Raw genomic sequence first — 12886 nt, forward strand, 5'->3', positions numbered from 1 at the left:
CTTCAAAGTCATATTCAAAGGGTAATGCAACTAATGCAGATTGCTTTTTTTATTCTTTAACAAATAAAGTTCATAATTTTGCATCAAATATCTTCCATATGATAGGTGGCCAATAAGTATAGGTTAAACATAGACTTTGAAATATATATTTAGGAAAAATTAGGTCACTAGGGATTATTTTAGATCCATATATTTAATCAACTTCAGATTCAATTTATACATGTAAGCCTCAATATATGTAAAATAAATGGGAACAACTATTCACATTGAATCAAATTTCTATTATGAAATTTTGCAAAAGGTGATATTTGGCATAATGTCTTTCTCCATCTTAATTTTCTTTTTGATTTTAGTGGAATTGTATCTCATATACAACGTAGTATAGATAAATCGTTAGCATGCTGGTGCAATTAGGTATAAAATTTGGGAAGATTTGGTAAATTTACGAAAGTATGTTAAAAGCCTACAGAAATCTCATGAGAAAACCTGGTACAACCAAAAGCTAAATGCAGATGAGGCTGGGTGTCCGGAGAACTGGGCTATGATTCCCGTCATTAAGCAGTTAATATGCTCCCAGGACAAGTTGCTGTACCACTCTGCAGCCTCTTTTTCATCACAAAATAAGAAAGCTGCACTCGATGACTGAAAAACGTTTCTCAAAGCCCCCAAAATTCTGTGACTTTACCTGTGGTTCAGTAAAAGTAAAGGCCGGGCAAAAAGGCCTGGGAAACTTCCAGTGGGATACAGACATGCGTTTTAGCTGTTCACTCTTTAATATCACAGAGAAACAAATCCTCTTTTTGTTTATAATCATTTCTCTGAGCTATGTGTACAAAGAATGGAAAGTAGAGACAGATAGCAAGAAAGAAAGAAATCAAGAACTGCATTTAAGACTTTGTTTTCCAGTTTTGCAATTCAAGTGGCGAAATTGCTTCTCAGCCCCCCAAACTGCTATTTAGCCAACTAAATTCACCCACAGGTCTCCCCAGTGGTTTCTTTCGACTTCGTTCCCTACCTCTGGGAATGTAACATTCATCTGGATGAAGAAGACAACGTGTAGCCCCTGTGTGAGGCTAATTGGTTCATATCGTGAGGAAACTTTGGCTTCTCCAATCTGAGCTAAGTGGTTACCAGAAATCTTTAAATATAGCTGTCCCAGAAAATCACATGGCATCTAATGCCAAGTGTGTACTGACTAAAACCAGATGCAAAATATGAGGGAAATTTTGTTCAAAGCCTTGCAGCATTAAAGAATAATGACTCTAAACATTCCTGGTCTAATCTGAATGATACCCTGCAAATATTTCAGACGATTTTCTCACATCTATCCCAGCCCAATCACTTAGTGACTGAATTTCATGACTTGGCTTCATTAACATGAAATCAAAATGCACTTCAGCTATCACCAATATATCTTCCTGTAAGGTGATCCTTGAAAAAGAGAGTTCTGTGTTCACAAAGTTTGGGATATGCTGAATACTGAATCTTAAGTATTCACAGTACAAGTTAGTATCTCAAAAGTTCTGCAAAATCCTAGAGCAAGGACCAGTTGAATTTGTTGACCCAACATTTCCTAAACTTTCCAGCAAAATTCTCCCTCTCACCTCCCAAGGGGTACCTATTAAGATCTCAAGGAACTAGTAACTCATAGAACTATCTGGAAGATGAATTAGGACAACATTGTGGTTTAAATCTCAGGTTTGTATCAGATACCAGAATCTGATGCATAGAGAGTAAAAATATTGATTGAAGATGTATCAATAGGGAGATCCAATTTTGTGGCTAATTAAGTTGTTTTGATGAAATTCAAAGAATCCTTTTGCAAATAAACATGACATTTATGTACTGCAAGTGTGCTATAAAAGAAACAAACAATAGTGGAAGAAAAAAAGCTGCTTCCCACTCACCACCACTGCTCCCTTCTTACTTTGGGGAGATTCTCAGGGGAATAAACTCTAGCTAAAAGGAATTACTAGAATTATAGCACTGATTTCAAAGAGTATTTAGTCTAAGCCCCTCATTTTCAGATGGGGAAACTGAGGCCTGGTGACTACTAACATTAACTAAATTTAGATTCTCTGATTGGACAATGGAAGGACAACTAATATCATGATCTCTCAACTGGCTCCTTGGCCTCTGCTACCCCATGCGATCTAAACCCTTGCTTGGAATATTGTTCTCTGCTCCCTACCAATCCCACTGTTGTACTTTTTTCCCCTATAGACAGTTTAAATACCTGAAGCTGTATTAATTTTCTCAGATATTCCTGTGATTTAAAAAAAGGGTTATGAGAGCATAAGGTGCCTAGCACAGAGATACATCCATATATAATAGGAACTTGATTGGTTTTTTTTTGGATAGTCTACTTCTGACTATACCACTTTCTCTGCCTTCTAGAACCTTGCCTCGAATTTTAAACCAATTTAATACTAGATTATATAAATATATTATGTAACTCTCTAATTTGCTTCATGGGAGCAAGCTGTCTTTCCAAATAAAACACCAGATCCCACAAAGCCCAACTTTAATTACCCACAGTACCTATCCCAGTGCTAGACACCCAGCAGGCAAGCCAACCAGTACTCAGTACTCACTGTTTAGAAATTGGAGGAATTCAGAGGAGATATTAAAATAGCGATTAGTTCTACAAACCAGTAGCAGGAGCCCCTCCCTGCTCCAAATCATATGTTGGTGGAAAAGCAAAACAACCAAGTGTATCTCTGGTCAAGAAAAAAACTCCACCTACATTAAACATTATCACACATCAACCTTGTTGGTTCTCCTAAATTTATATATAAAATATGAAACCCTGCAAAGATTTTTTTAAAAAGACTTTTGGAGTAAGGCAGGGTAAGGAACCAAGAATATCAGTAAAATAATTTATTTTCTAAAAAGAAGGAGAGGAAAAAGGGAAAGATACAATAAAGGAAGAGTGATAAAGATGGCAAACCAAATTCACAAGAAAGTCGTGAGAATTTGGGAGCTCGCGGAAGGCAGCCCTGACTTCAGAGCAATGAAGTGCCACCTTTCTTTTTCCCAACCCTCAGGGGGTAGTCAGTGAACTTAACTGAACTACTAATTTGCAAAAGATTGGGTTGGTAGGGGAAGAGCACAGATGAGGATAAATTCAGCCAGTCCTATTTTCTCTGGCTCTTTTAAAAATTCTTTCGCTAAAAAAAGCTCCAAATAATAGCATCGGCTGTTAATATAAAGCACTGTCTGCTTGTCCTGGCCCACCAGCCTGCGACCTGGGTGCACTGGGCTATAGAGTTAAGGAAAAGGAGAAGTGATAAATGTTTACTTAAAATTAGAAGTGCTGGATCTTAGAGATGGCATAAACCTCAAGATCATGTGATCTGGGGGCAAAGACTTTGGATGGATAAAGGTCCAACTTCAGAGGTGAGGCCCAGACATTTTAACTGTCCTGCCCTAGGACGAGGCTTGTATCCTTCATAAGGATATACTTTTCCTAGGAGTCAGTGGTACCAAGCACAAACATACACAACTGGAAAATGGAGGGGAGCCCTCTTACGTCTTTGACTGTATACATGTCAATTCTGTCTAACCTTGTTAGGTGATAGGAGCTGTTAAGATGCCTTCAGCACAAGGCATCCTGGCAATGGTCAGCATAACACCCTGGTCTGATAGGAAAAACCCTGGGATAAAAATCGTGGCACAGGCTAAATCATGGAAGATAAAGAAGGAAAGCCCTGGGGTTGGACTGTCTGGGTTCAAATCCCACCTCCAGTATTTGATAACTGAACCACTTATTTAATTTTTCCTAGCCTCTATTTTCCTCATCAGTAAAATAAAAATAACATCACATACAGTTGTGAGGCTCGCACGAGGGCCATACCAAACACTTAGCATATTGCCTGGCAGGAACTAAGTGCTCAATGAATGCTAGCTAATATTAGTCACACTCTACATTCTTCTATAGCTTTTTCATTGCTGTCTTCTCTTAAATATTCACAAAATCAAGTTCTGATTCTATGCAATGCAAGCCTTGAGAAATGGCCTCAAACTTTAGATATTTTTTTTGCTCCTACAAAAATGAAAGGCACTTACATAATTTTATTTGATTAAAAGCAACCATCGGTACTACTGCTACTGTTATTACTACTTTCTGCCACTGTACTACCTGGATTATGAGACATCTCCCTTTTTTCATTGTGTCATTCTTCCCTCTCTCAAGACTGTATTTGTTCTCTTATTAATTAGGACTTTTACTTCCTTTGTAAAAACATACAATATAGTTCAAACCCAATCTTTAGCACTACCTGGCTATGTGACCTTGGGCAAGTTTTTTAACCTCTCTGATTCCCAGTTTACTCATATGTAAAATCAGAATGACAAGAGTATCTAACACAGGGTTATCATGGGATTAAAGTAATATCCATAAAGTGCTTACACATGATAAACCCTTAGTAAGTATGAGCTATTTCTTAATTTCTCACCATTATACAATGGATTTTATTTGGGGCAGTACCAAATTCTCTCCCTGCACGAGAGTCAGAGAAAATCATGTGTGCCAAATAGCCTGTATGGAAACCTAAATATAGAAATAGTTTAGAATAATACAAAAAAAAAAAAAGATTCACTTCTGCAAGCCTCATTATTCTGAACACTGGGACAATCATGATGATAACAGCCCAATTTACAGTCCTCCATTCAGATACTCAACAGCTAATGCAGTTGGATTTGCTTATTTCAGAAGAATATCTGCTCAAATATTTTGGGAAACTATGTAGTAGGTTTCCACCAGGACAGGGTCACAGTTGATTTACGACACAGCTACAACGGAGAGCAGTTTGGCAGGAGGGGTGTGAGCAAGGGAGGAGCATGCATCCTCCACTCTCACCTCCTGGCTGGACCCACCCTGACTTCTGGGGTACGGTGAGGAGGGGCTCTTGGCATATGCAACACAGTGGCAGTGGAGGGAAAGAGGAGTGAACAGGACAAAGATATTGCTAGATTTTCCTTTCCATGACTTCCATCAACTTTGTCATGTAGAAACAGATTCTTTAAAGCAATTTGGATAAATGTAAGTTAGAGATTAACCTCCCTTAGCTGTTCCCAAAAAAGGTCAAGAAAATCGGGAACCAAGAGGAAACAGGGGAACCTTGACTAGGGCCAAGACAGAGGTGAAATTAATGATTTCCTGCTGTGTCCTTATTCTGCATCCAGTGAGGTCTACTTGGGCTAAGAAGGCAAAAGGTTTTAAAGGAAGCGTCAGACTAACCCACCTTCTTTTCAGAGGGTCAGTAAGACTCACCGCCAATTCTGAGCCCCACTTCTCAGGCCTCACTTTGACTGCAATGACATGAAGTAAGGAGTCCTATTATATTTGTTCTTCCCCTGTCCCAACTTTCATGAGAAGCAACAGAAAGAGGGATGGAAAGGGATGAAGACACAGCCCACAAGATCCGGGAGGGCCTGTCCTTGTGAGGACTGCTGTCTCAAGCAGGATGAAGACACCAGGTTGGCAACGAAACATGCCATGGGTTTGACACTTATAATTTACAGCCCAATGGATCCAACAAAAAATGGGGTGCAGTCAGCAGGGGAGCTTAGTCTACCTTTCATGCCTAAAATGTTCCAATTTGGATAACAATTAGTTGGGTGGACCGAGAAGACCATCTCTGACTCAGCTTTATGAGAGCTGTGATTTTCTGGCCAAGTGCATGTCTCTTGCTGGCTGCGTGGGAAATACCAAGGCAGTGGCAGCACAAACTGGCAAGGGGCTTTCCTCAGTGGGTTATTGGCAGTGAGCAGTGCACACAGAAGGACAGGCTCTGCTATGGAAATACAAACACACCCAACTAGCACAGTCTTAACTCTTTGCTCATCTGTTGACCCCTTGCACAAATTTATAATATTTAAATGGGCTAAGCCGTGGCATCATGGGAGGACAACTAGAAATGGACATCTTTGTGTGGTCACATACATATCACTTACACTCTGTGGGCTTTGGGGAGCAGCTCTCTGGTTATGCATCTATTTATCTCTAAGCCTTGGTATCCTTATCAAGAAAAAATACATGCTAAGAACACCTCGTAGTATAGAGGGAAGAGTGAGATGATCTATGTCAAGAGCTCAGCATGCGTTCTAGCATACAGTAAGTCTCAATAAAGTGACTATGTACTTATAAAGCAAGCGCGATGGATGAGCCCTTTGGTAGTTGTAACCCTGACATTGTTTTTATTCTATACTTTGGTGAGGTAAAAGAGAAGGAGATCTGGGCATGCTCGCTAAGAAATCAAGTCTCAGAATTGAGAAAGCAATGGAGAGTTTGCCACAGCATCTATGTAATGGCGATGTACATGTTTTGTAGTCTTGCACTAATGCTGGTAGTGGCCAGACAAGTTAAATGGCAGGTTAAAAAAATGACCACAGTGCTTGGAAAGCACTGCACAAAGAGAGCATAGTCATTTCCATATGGTCACAGTCACACACTGAGATATCTGAAAGCTATAAATCTCTAGGGTTGGACAAAGCCCTGGGTTCTTCTAAGCTTCCCTAGCAAATCACCTATTCTCTGATGAAGATCCACTGAATAAGTCAAGAATCACCTACACCTCGATTATTTCTATCATTTGAAAGGTGTTCCTTGAAGATTGGGCTACAGTAGACTCTGCCTACAGAATATCCACAGATTACAACCTTGCCAAAGTCAGAATGGGCTTTTCCTATATATTTTTTGACTTTGTCTCTCTTTTTCAATTCCCAATATACAATAGGACCTCTACTAGCACGGCAAGCCCATGAGGACGAGTTACAAAACAGAAGCTCTCTCCTGGTGCTAACAGCCCAGAGGATGGAAGTCACCCCAGTAGAAAGCGTTGCCTCCTGGTAACCCCAATCCACCTTCCCTAGTTTCCCAAAGTTCTGCAGACTGGCGCTGGCCCACCCAGAGCGGCACCACTAAATTCTATACATTCTATTAGAAATTCAAGTATAGACAGTATCTTCAACTAGATCAAGCTATTAGATATTAATGTTCAGACAACACCTACCTCACTCCAGACCAGCATGGTACCGAATATGACCTGTAACCCATCAAAGAAATTGTCTCCTATGATGATCACAGTTGCGCCTCCCGTCGTCCATCCTTCACTCGGGCTGATGGCTTTGATACAGGGAGTAGCTGCTTTTCAACACACATGAAAAAGAGAAGGAGTCTGCTGTTAGAACCAAACTTTAATGATGGAGACTTGAAAAAAAAAAGAAAAAAAAATCTTTTATCTTTTCACTCACAGAAAGTCCCTCAAGATCTCCGCATTTCCTAGCCACATTAGGACCTGAAACCTAAGGGTGCAACTTCAGTTTTTAAAAGCATTCTTTTCATTGCTTCTGTTAGGATACATATCTTTTACCCAAATCTCTATCAAACCTGAAACCTTATGAAATAAAACACAGAAGTAAAATTTAACTTACGAAATGTTAAGGATTTTTTTTTTTTTGTAAAAATGAGTGACTTTTTGGAACATATCAAAAGCCTTATAGAATTCACAATTAAATATGCCTCCTGAAAAGAAAATATATACAATTTTAGGTAAACATTTCTGTCCAATGGGAAGCTTTCGAGGGGAGGCCAGAGCAGGAAATGATTCTAGATCCATGACTTCTGTCTGTAACACTAACATAGCAACATTTCTCATTAAAAATCATTAAGACTTTTTTCAAATAAATGTCATGGATCCCATTTTATAGATGCGAAAAAATCCAGGTCACTTGGGGTGAATTACGTAACCAAATAGCTGACTGAGGGCTGAACCACAGAGTCCCCACAACCTTTGCTTTGTTGTCTTTCCCAGGCATAAAACCCTAGGAATGACTTTCTGAAAATTTCATCTCTCTTCTCTTTCCATTAGAAATGGCCCTTAGAGATGGGAAATAATTTGCAAATACTGTGATTCCAAATAGACTGGAGGTGGTTTGCTTAATGAGCATGGCATACTTTCAACAGAATTTCTGGACATACATGTAATTGTTGGATTGTTTGTGAAATCTTTCAGAGGGCACCTTCATGCCACGGAGGATTTTTAACTTCACAACGTCATGCTGCTGTTCTCATGATTACTTTTATGAACAGCAACAAAGTAAAATTCTAAAGCAAGGGAGATATTGTGCAAGGACACAAAATGAGACCGTCTTCTTTAATAAAAGTTTCTTAAGTATCTAAGACTGACTTTCCAAGCATTGAAGCCAATGAGAGCACCAGTTAATTTTAACGGGGGGGAAAAAAACTGGCAAAAAATTGTTGGACTTTGTCAAATTTGGCAAAATGTCATGCTTTAACTTTTGCAAGAAGAAAAGAAAATATTAAGTCCAGCCCAGTGGGACCAGTGCTCACGTGCCACCACACAAACAAGTAGAATGGGTTTCGATTCAAATTAATCTTAAAAATTTGCCCAGAGAAATTTGGAAATATCCAAACTAAACATTTCATGCTGGCTGAACTCATAGCGACGCATTTACAGCTAAAACTGGGTAGTTCAGATGATTTTTTTCTCCTCTACTTTCTCCCAAAAACAAAATAATTAATCAAGAAAATGCAAATGATTGATGACTTGACTTGAAAATTCTTGTCTAATTTTTAAAATATACATAGAGGTTGTGATCAATGTTCCACAGACACAGGACTTTTTCTTAAACAAAAGCTTTCTTTAAAGGTGAAAATGTTTAAATGCATGATTAAGTACTCCCAAACCAATGGTGGAATATGATGCATGATTTCAAGCAATTTATAAAGGAAAGAAACTATATTTAACAGCTACATAAAATTCTTAAAATATAAGCGGTTTGGAAACATTTTGTTAATATCCCAAAATCTTAATTCTTAATTTATAACTCAATCTACTTAGTTGCTAGAATGAAGTAGAAAAGGTGTTGCCATATCCCTGACTTCTGTGGAGAATGGGATATGAGTTTAACTAAACTGGTCTTGAGAGCCCCATATGATGGCAAAGTGTGGAATCCAGCAGTGCCATTAATCCCTGACTCCATGATTACACACACACCTCAAAGTGGTCTTGATGTTTATTATCAGTATTAGCTTTGGGATTTCTGTTCATTTTTATTTTTTTAATCACACAATTAAAATATTTTAATATTTTAAAAGAATTTACCATTAGATAAATATGGTCTCCTCCAGGCTTTCTCACCATTGCACAAAAGGAGGCGGAAGGATGTGTTCCTGTGTCTTTGAGAAACCATCCCACAGGAAAGGCCTTATAATAGCATGGTCAAGCCACTGATTTTGGACTCGACTCCTTCCTTCTTTTTTCCATTCGTTATTTGTAGCATACAGAATCCATATAAGTACGTATGTGTGTGTGTGTGTGTGTGTGTGTGTGTGTGTGTGTATGTGCTTTCAAACATTTCCTAAGGAAAGTGGTAATGTTTCCATATACTGTGAGCAACTCTCCAGAAGCAAAGCTATATGTCAACTAGTCGGAGGAAAACAAGAGCATCGAAGCTTCCAGAGATAACTTGGTGAGAAATCGATATTTGACATCACTTTCTTAGTTTTTTAGAGAAAAAAAGCCTCAAGGGAAGTACCCCAGGGAGAGTGACATGCTCCTAAGTCCATCCTACCTGTACGCTCAGCACCATCCACTATCCCTGCTTTGAGACTATGTGCCATTCTTAGAACAGGTTAAGTCATGCAGACCTTCCTAAGTTTAAATCCCAAAGGGTTCTCATGGTGCTCCTATACATCTGTTATGACATCTTAGTCTTGAGAGGAAGCTCTGTGGGATCACCCCATCAAAAATATTCATGGGCTGTCTCACCGAGAGGGTGGGGAGGGGATGCTGCTGGTATTTAGTAACTGGAGGTCAAGAATGCTGAATATCCAGCACTGCATGGAATAGTCCCCAAAAATGAACAACTCTAATATGCCAATAATGCAAGTTAGAAAACACTGTGACTGGCTAAAGGGAATCGGACCTAAGAGCCATTGTTAAGAATTCACAGATCCCTGAAGGCCAAGGCAAGAAACACAGATGAGCACAGCAGCTCCCGTCTCAGAGCAAACATGAGATGGATGGCCACTGGCACCCAGCACTGGGCAGCACTGGGAAGTGGTGAGGATGCTGGCGAATTGCATGTGCCCCATCGGAGGTGGCAGCCCTGCTCAGCTCCAGCTCTGGTGACCCCACACAAATGCAAGGCCCAGTGTGTCCTGGGTTCTCTTTCAAAGGAAGCCAGGAATCCAGATTTTCATGTGAAACTCTCTAATCTTTAAATATTGGCAACTAATTCAATATTTTTAAAAAATGTGTAGGCCAAAGAAAATGTTTATGGCCTGGCTTTAACTCACAGGCTGCCATTTCATACTTTTATACCAGTCACAAGGACCCTACCAGACTAAAAGCAGACCTGGAAATACTTGCAATGCTGGTACCCAAGCTACAGTACCTGAATGTTCACTCCAGTATTGACAGCAAAAAAACTCAAGTGTCTACATGTGCCCAATAGGGGAGTGGGCAAATAAATTATGGTACTTCCATACTATGGAATACTAGGAGTATCGTTAGAATGGATGAAAAAATTTTCTATAAACCAATGTAGAAAGATGTCAAAATACGTTAGTAAGTAAAAAAAGCAATTTGCAAACTAATGAAAAGTGTGATCCTGTTTATTTAAAAAACGGTATCTATGATGTATTAGTATGTGCATAGTATGTGGGAGGGGGTGCGGTTATATGTGAACAGGTATGATGGACAAAGGTTGGGAAGGAAGGATAGGCATCAACTGTCCCCAGTGGGTTCTTAGAAGGGAATGTGACTAGAGTGTGTTGAAGGAAAAGGGAGACTATTAACTTTTACTCTATAGATATCTGTATAGTTTGACTTATTTCAGTGAGTATTTACCAAGGTACTGTTATAATAATAAAAAATGAAATAACAACAGAACATTTAATTCTGTGAGAGATAACAGTTGTACTTTTTAGAGCAAATCAGCACTGAAACAAAACAAAACAAACAAACAGCTATGCTGACTAACGGGCCCTGAGTCTCTCCTTCTCTCTTCTTTTTGGATTGGTTTTCTCTGAGAAAACGCAGAGAACATCCGAAACAGCCCAGGACTTGTTTTCCTTTCATTCAAGATACCCAGAGAGAAACAGAGGGAAAGGCAGGAAAGATCATTTTTAATAGCTACAGTGGATGGATTCAGTGGAATTTGAGAGTGAAAAGATTTACAAAAGGGTTCAATACAACCCAGAGATGTAATAATCAATACAATTCTATCTCAAAGAAAGTATTATTGGGGGGGTGGTGATGGTATTTGAATACAAAACCATTTTTACCAGCAAATTCTTGATTTAATTAGTAAAAGATTCTTTCTTCCTCATCAATGAGTTTTTACACTTTTATAGTTTAACTATCCGCAAGGCCAGTAAGCCAATTCCTGGTTCTAAGTCTCATTAAAAATAAAAGTTTAGGGTGTTGTATTTTTTTTCTTTTGCCTCTTTTTTAAATCCCTTCCCCCACCCCTCACCAGCCACCAAAGTAGAGGAGATTTTCCTTCCTTCAAACTATGACAATAACATGATTACCCCACCACAGTTTAGCATAATGGCTCTGAAATGCTTCTGGCACATCGCAGAGTTAAAGTGGAAATTATTAGGTAGCTCTTCTTTGTTATAATAATGATCACTCCACAAATAAAAGCTCTTCTCCCAAAGGTACTGCAAGGCACAAAATGCTAATTCTAAAGATTATGTGTGTGCTTTTATTAAATATTACTATGCCCTGCCTGTTTGAGGGCTTCACTGCTCTGATTGTTTTATGAGTACCATGTTAATGTCATTCCCATCTTGCTAGCAGCAGGCACACATTTTAGCGTTTGTATGAGAGTTGATCAAAGGCCACGTGCTGGGGGAATTGCTGAGAAAACACGGACAAGCGATAAAAATCTAACAGATTAATTGGTTTAAATTTCATTTCAGGGTGTTGAACTTTGGCTCGGGACTCTAATACTACACCGTGAGTCAGGGCCTAATTACCAGATTTCCAATTTGCTTCTGAACAATGGTCGTGGTGAGAAGGAAAAGAGAGGAAAGAATAAGAAAAAAAAAAAGGAAAGAAAGAAATCGTTCAGCTCCAGTACATATTTAACAACTAATGTTCTGTGTGCAGACAATTTCACCAGGGGACATTTGCCATCACCTGCTCTTCCTTCAGAGCATGTCTGTGTCCTTTCAATAGCCACGGAAGGCAGCAGAAGAAATCACGGATGCCCTCAGTGGTCTAAAATTTCCCTGCACACTCACACTGAGAGCATCAGTCTCTTTATTAGCAAGGTGAATTTATAAGCTGGAATCACATCTCAGCCTCCAATAGCAATGATCTATTTCATTGATAGAAGGCAAGGGCCAGGAGAGCCATGTTTACCTCGGGGTTTATGGGTGGCCTTGGGAATAAGGGTTAATTGAGCTCAGAGGTGCCTGCCCATTGAGGTGAATTAGTGGTGTGTGCAGCTATCAGCAGGGCCCTGGGGCTGCTCTTATTTTTGCCTCTGAAATCTCTCTCTGTGCTTGATCAATACCTCACTTGTTTGGGGTAGCCACATAGACGACCTGGGTTCAGCATTTATCACATCTTTTCCCCCAAATGAGGCTTTTGTGACAGTTGATGCCCTATTATGGAAGCCTAATTAGAGATGCATTGTTTGGGTTTTTTTTTTTTTTCTCCATTCCTGTATTTAAATCCACTGGAGAAACAACACTGTCAGTTGGTAAAATGTACAAATTGAGAAATTTGCTAATCTCAATGTAAATCTGAAGATGAAATTCCATTTTGAAATGGATATAAGGTTCTTATCCATTTCCATTGTGTATGATATATGAAAATATGCAAATTCTCCTTTTCCAGAA

The 12886-nt window shown here is 39.2% G+C and overlaps 1 protein-coding gene across 5 annotated transcripts in view; it reads right to left on the reverse strand.

Moving 5' to 3' along the window:
* Positions 1-12886, reverse strand: part of EBF1 (early B-cell factor 1) — a 391177-nt gene that overhangs the window by 93921 nt on the left and 284370 nt on the right. For 4 of the 5 annotated variants that reach the window (XM_012644792.1, XM_012644794.1, XM_012644793.1 and 1 more), the window contains one exon: positions 7017-7147. In XM_012644792.1, coding sequence (XP_012500246.1) covers positions 7017-7147 — 131 coding nt within the window. Of the gene's footprint in view, positions 1-7016; positions 7151-12886 lie in introns of all 5 variants that reach the window. The other variant, XM_012644791.1, reaches the window with a different exon arrangement.

Source organism: Propithecus coquereli, unplaced genomic scaffold, assembly GCF_000956105.1.
Source record: "Propithecus coquereli isolate 6110/MARCELLA unplaced genomic scaffold, Pcoq_1.0 Scaffold220, whole genome shotgun sequence".
Taxonomy (NCBI): Eukaryota; Metazoa; Chordata; class Mammalia; order Primates; family Indriidae; genus Propithecus; species Propithecus coquereli.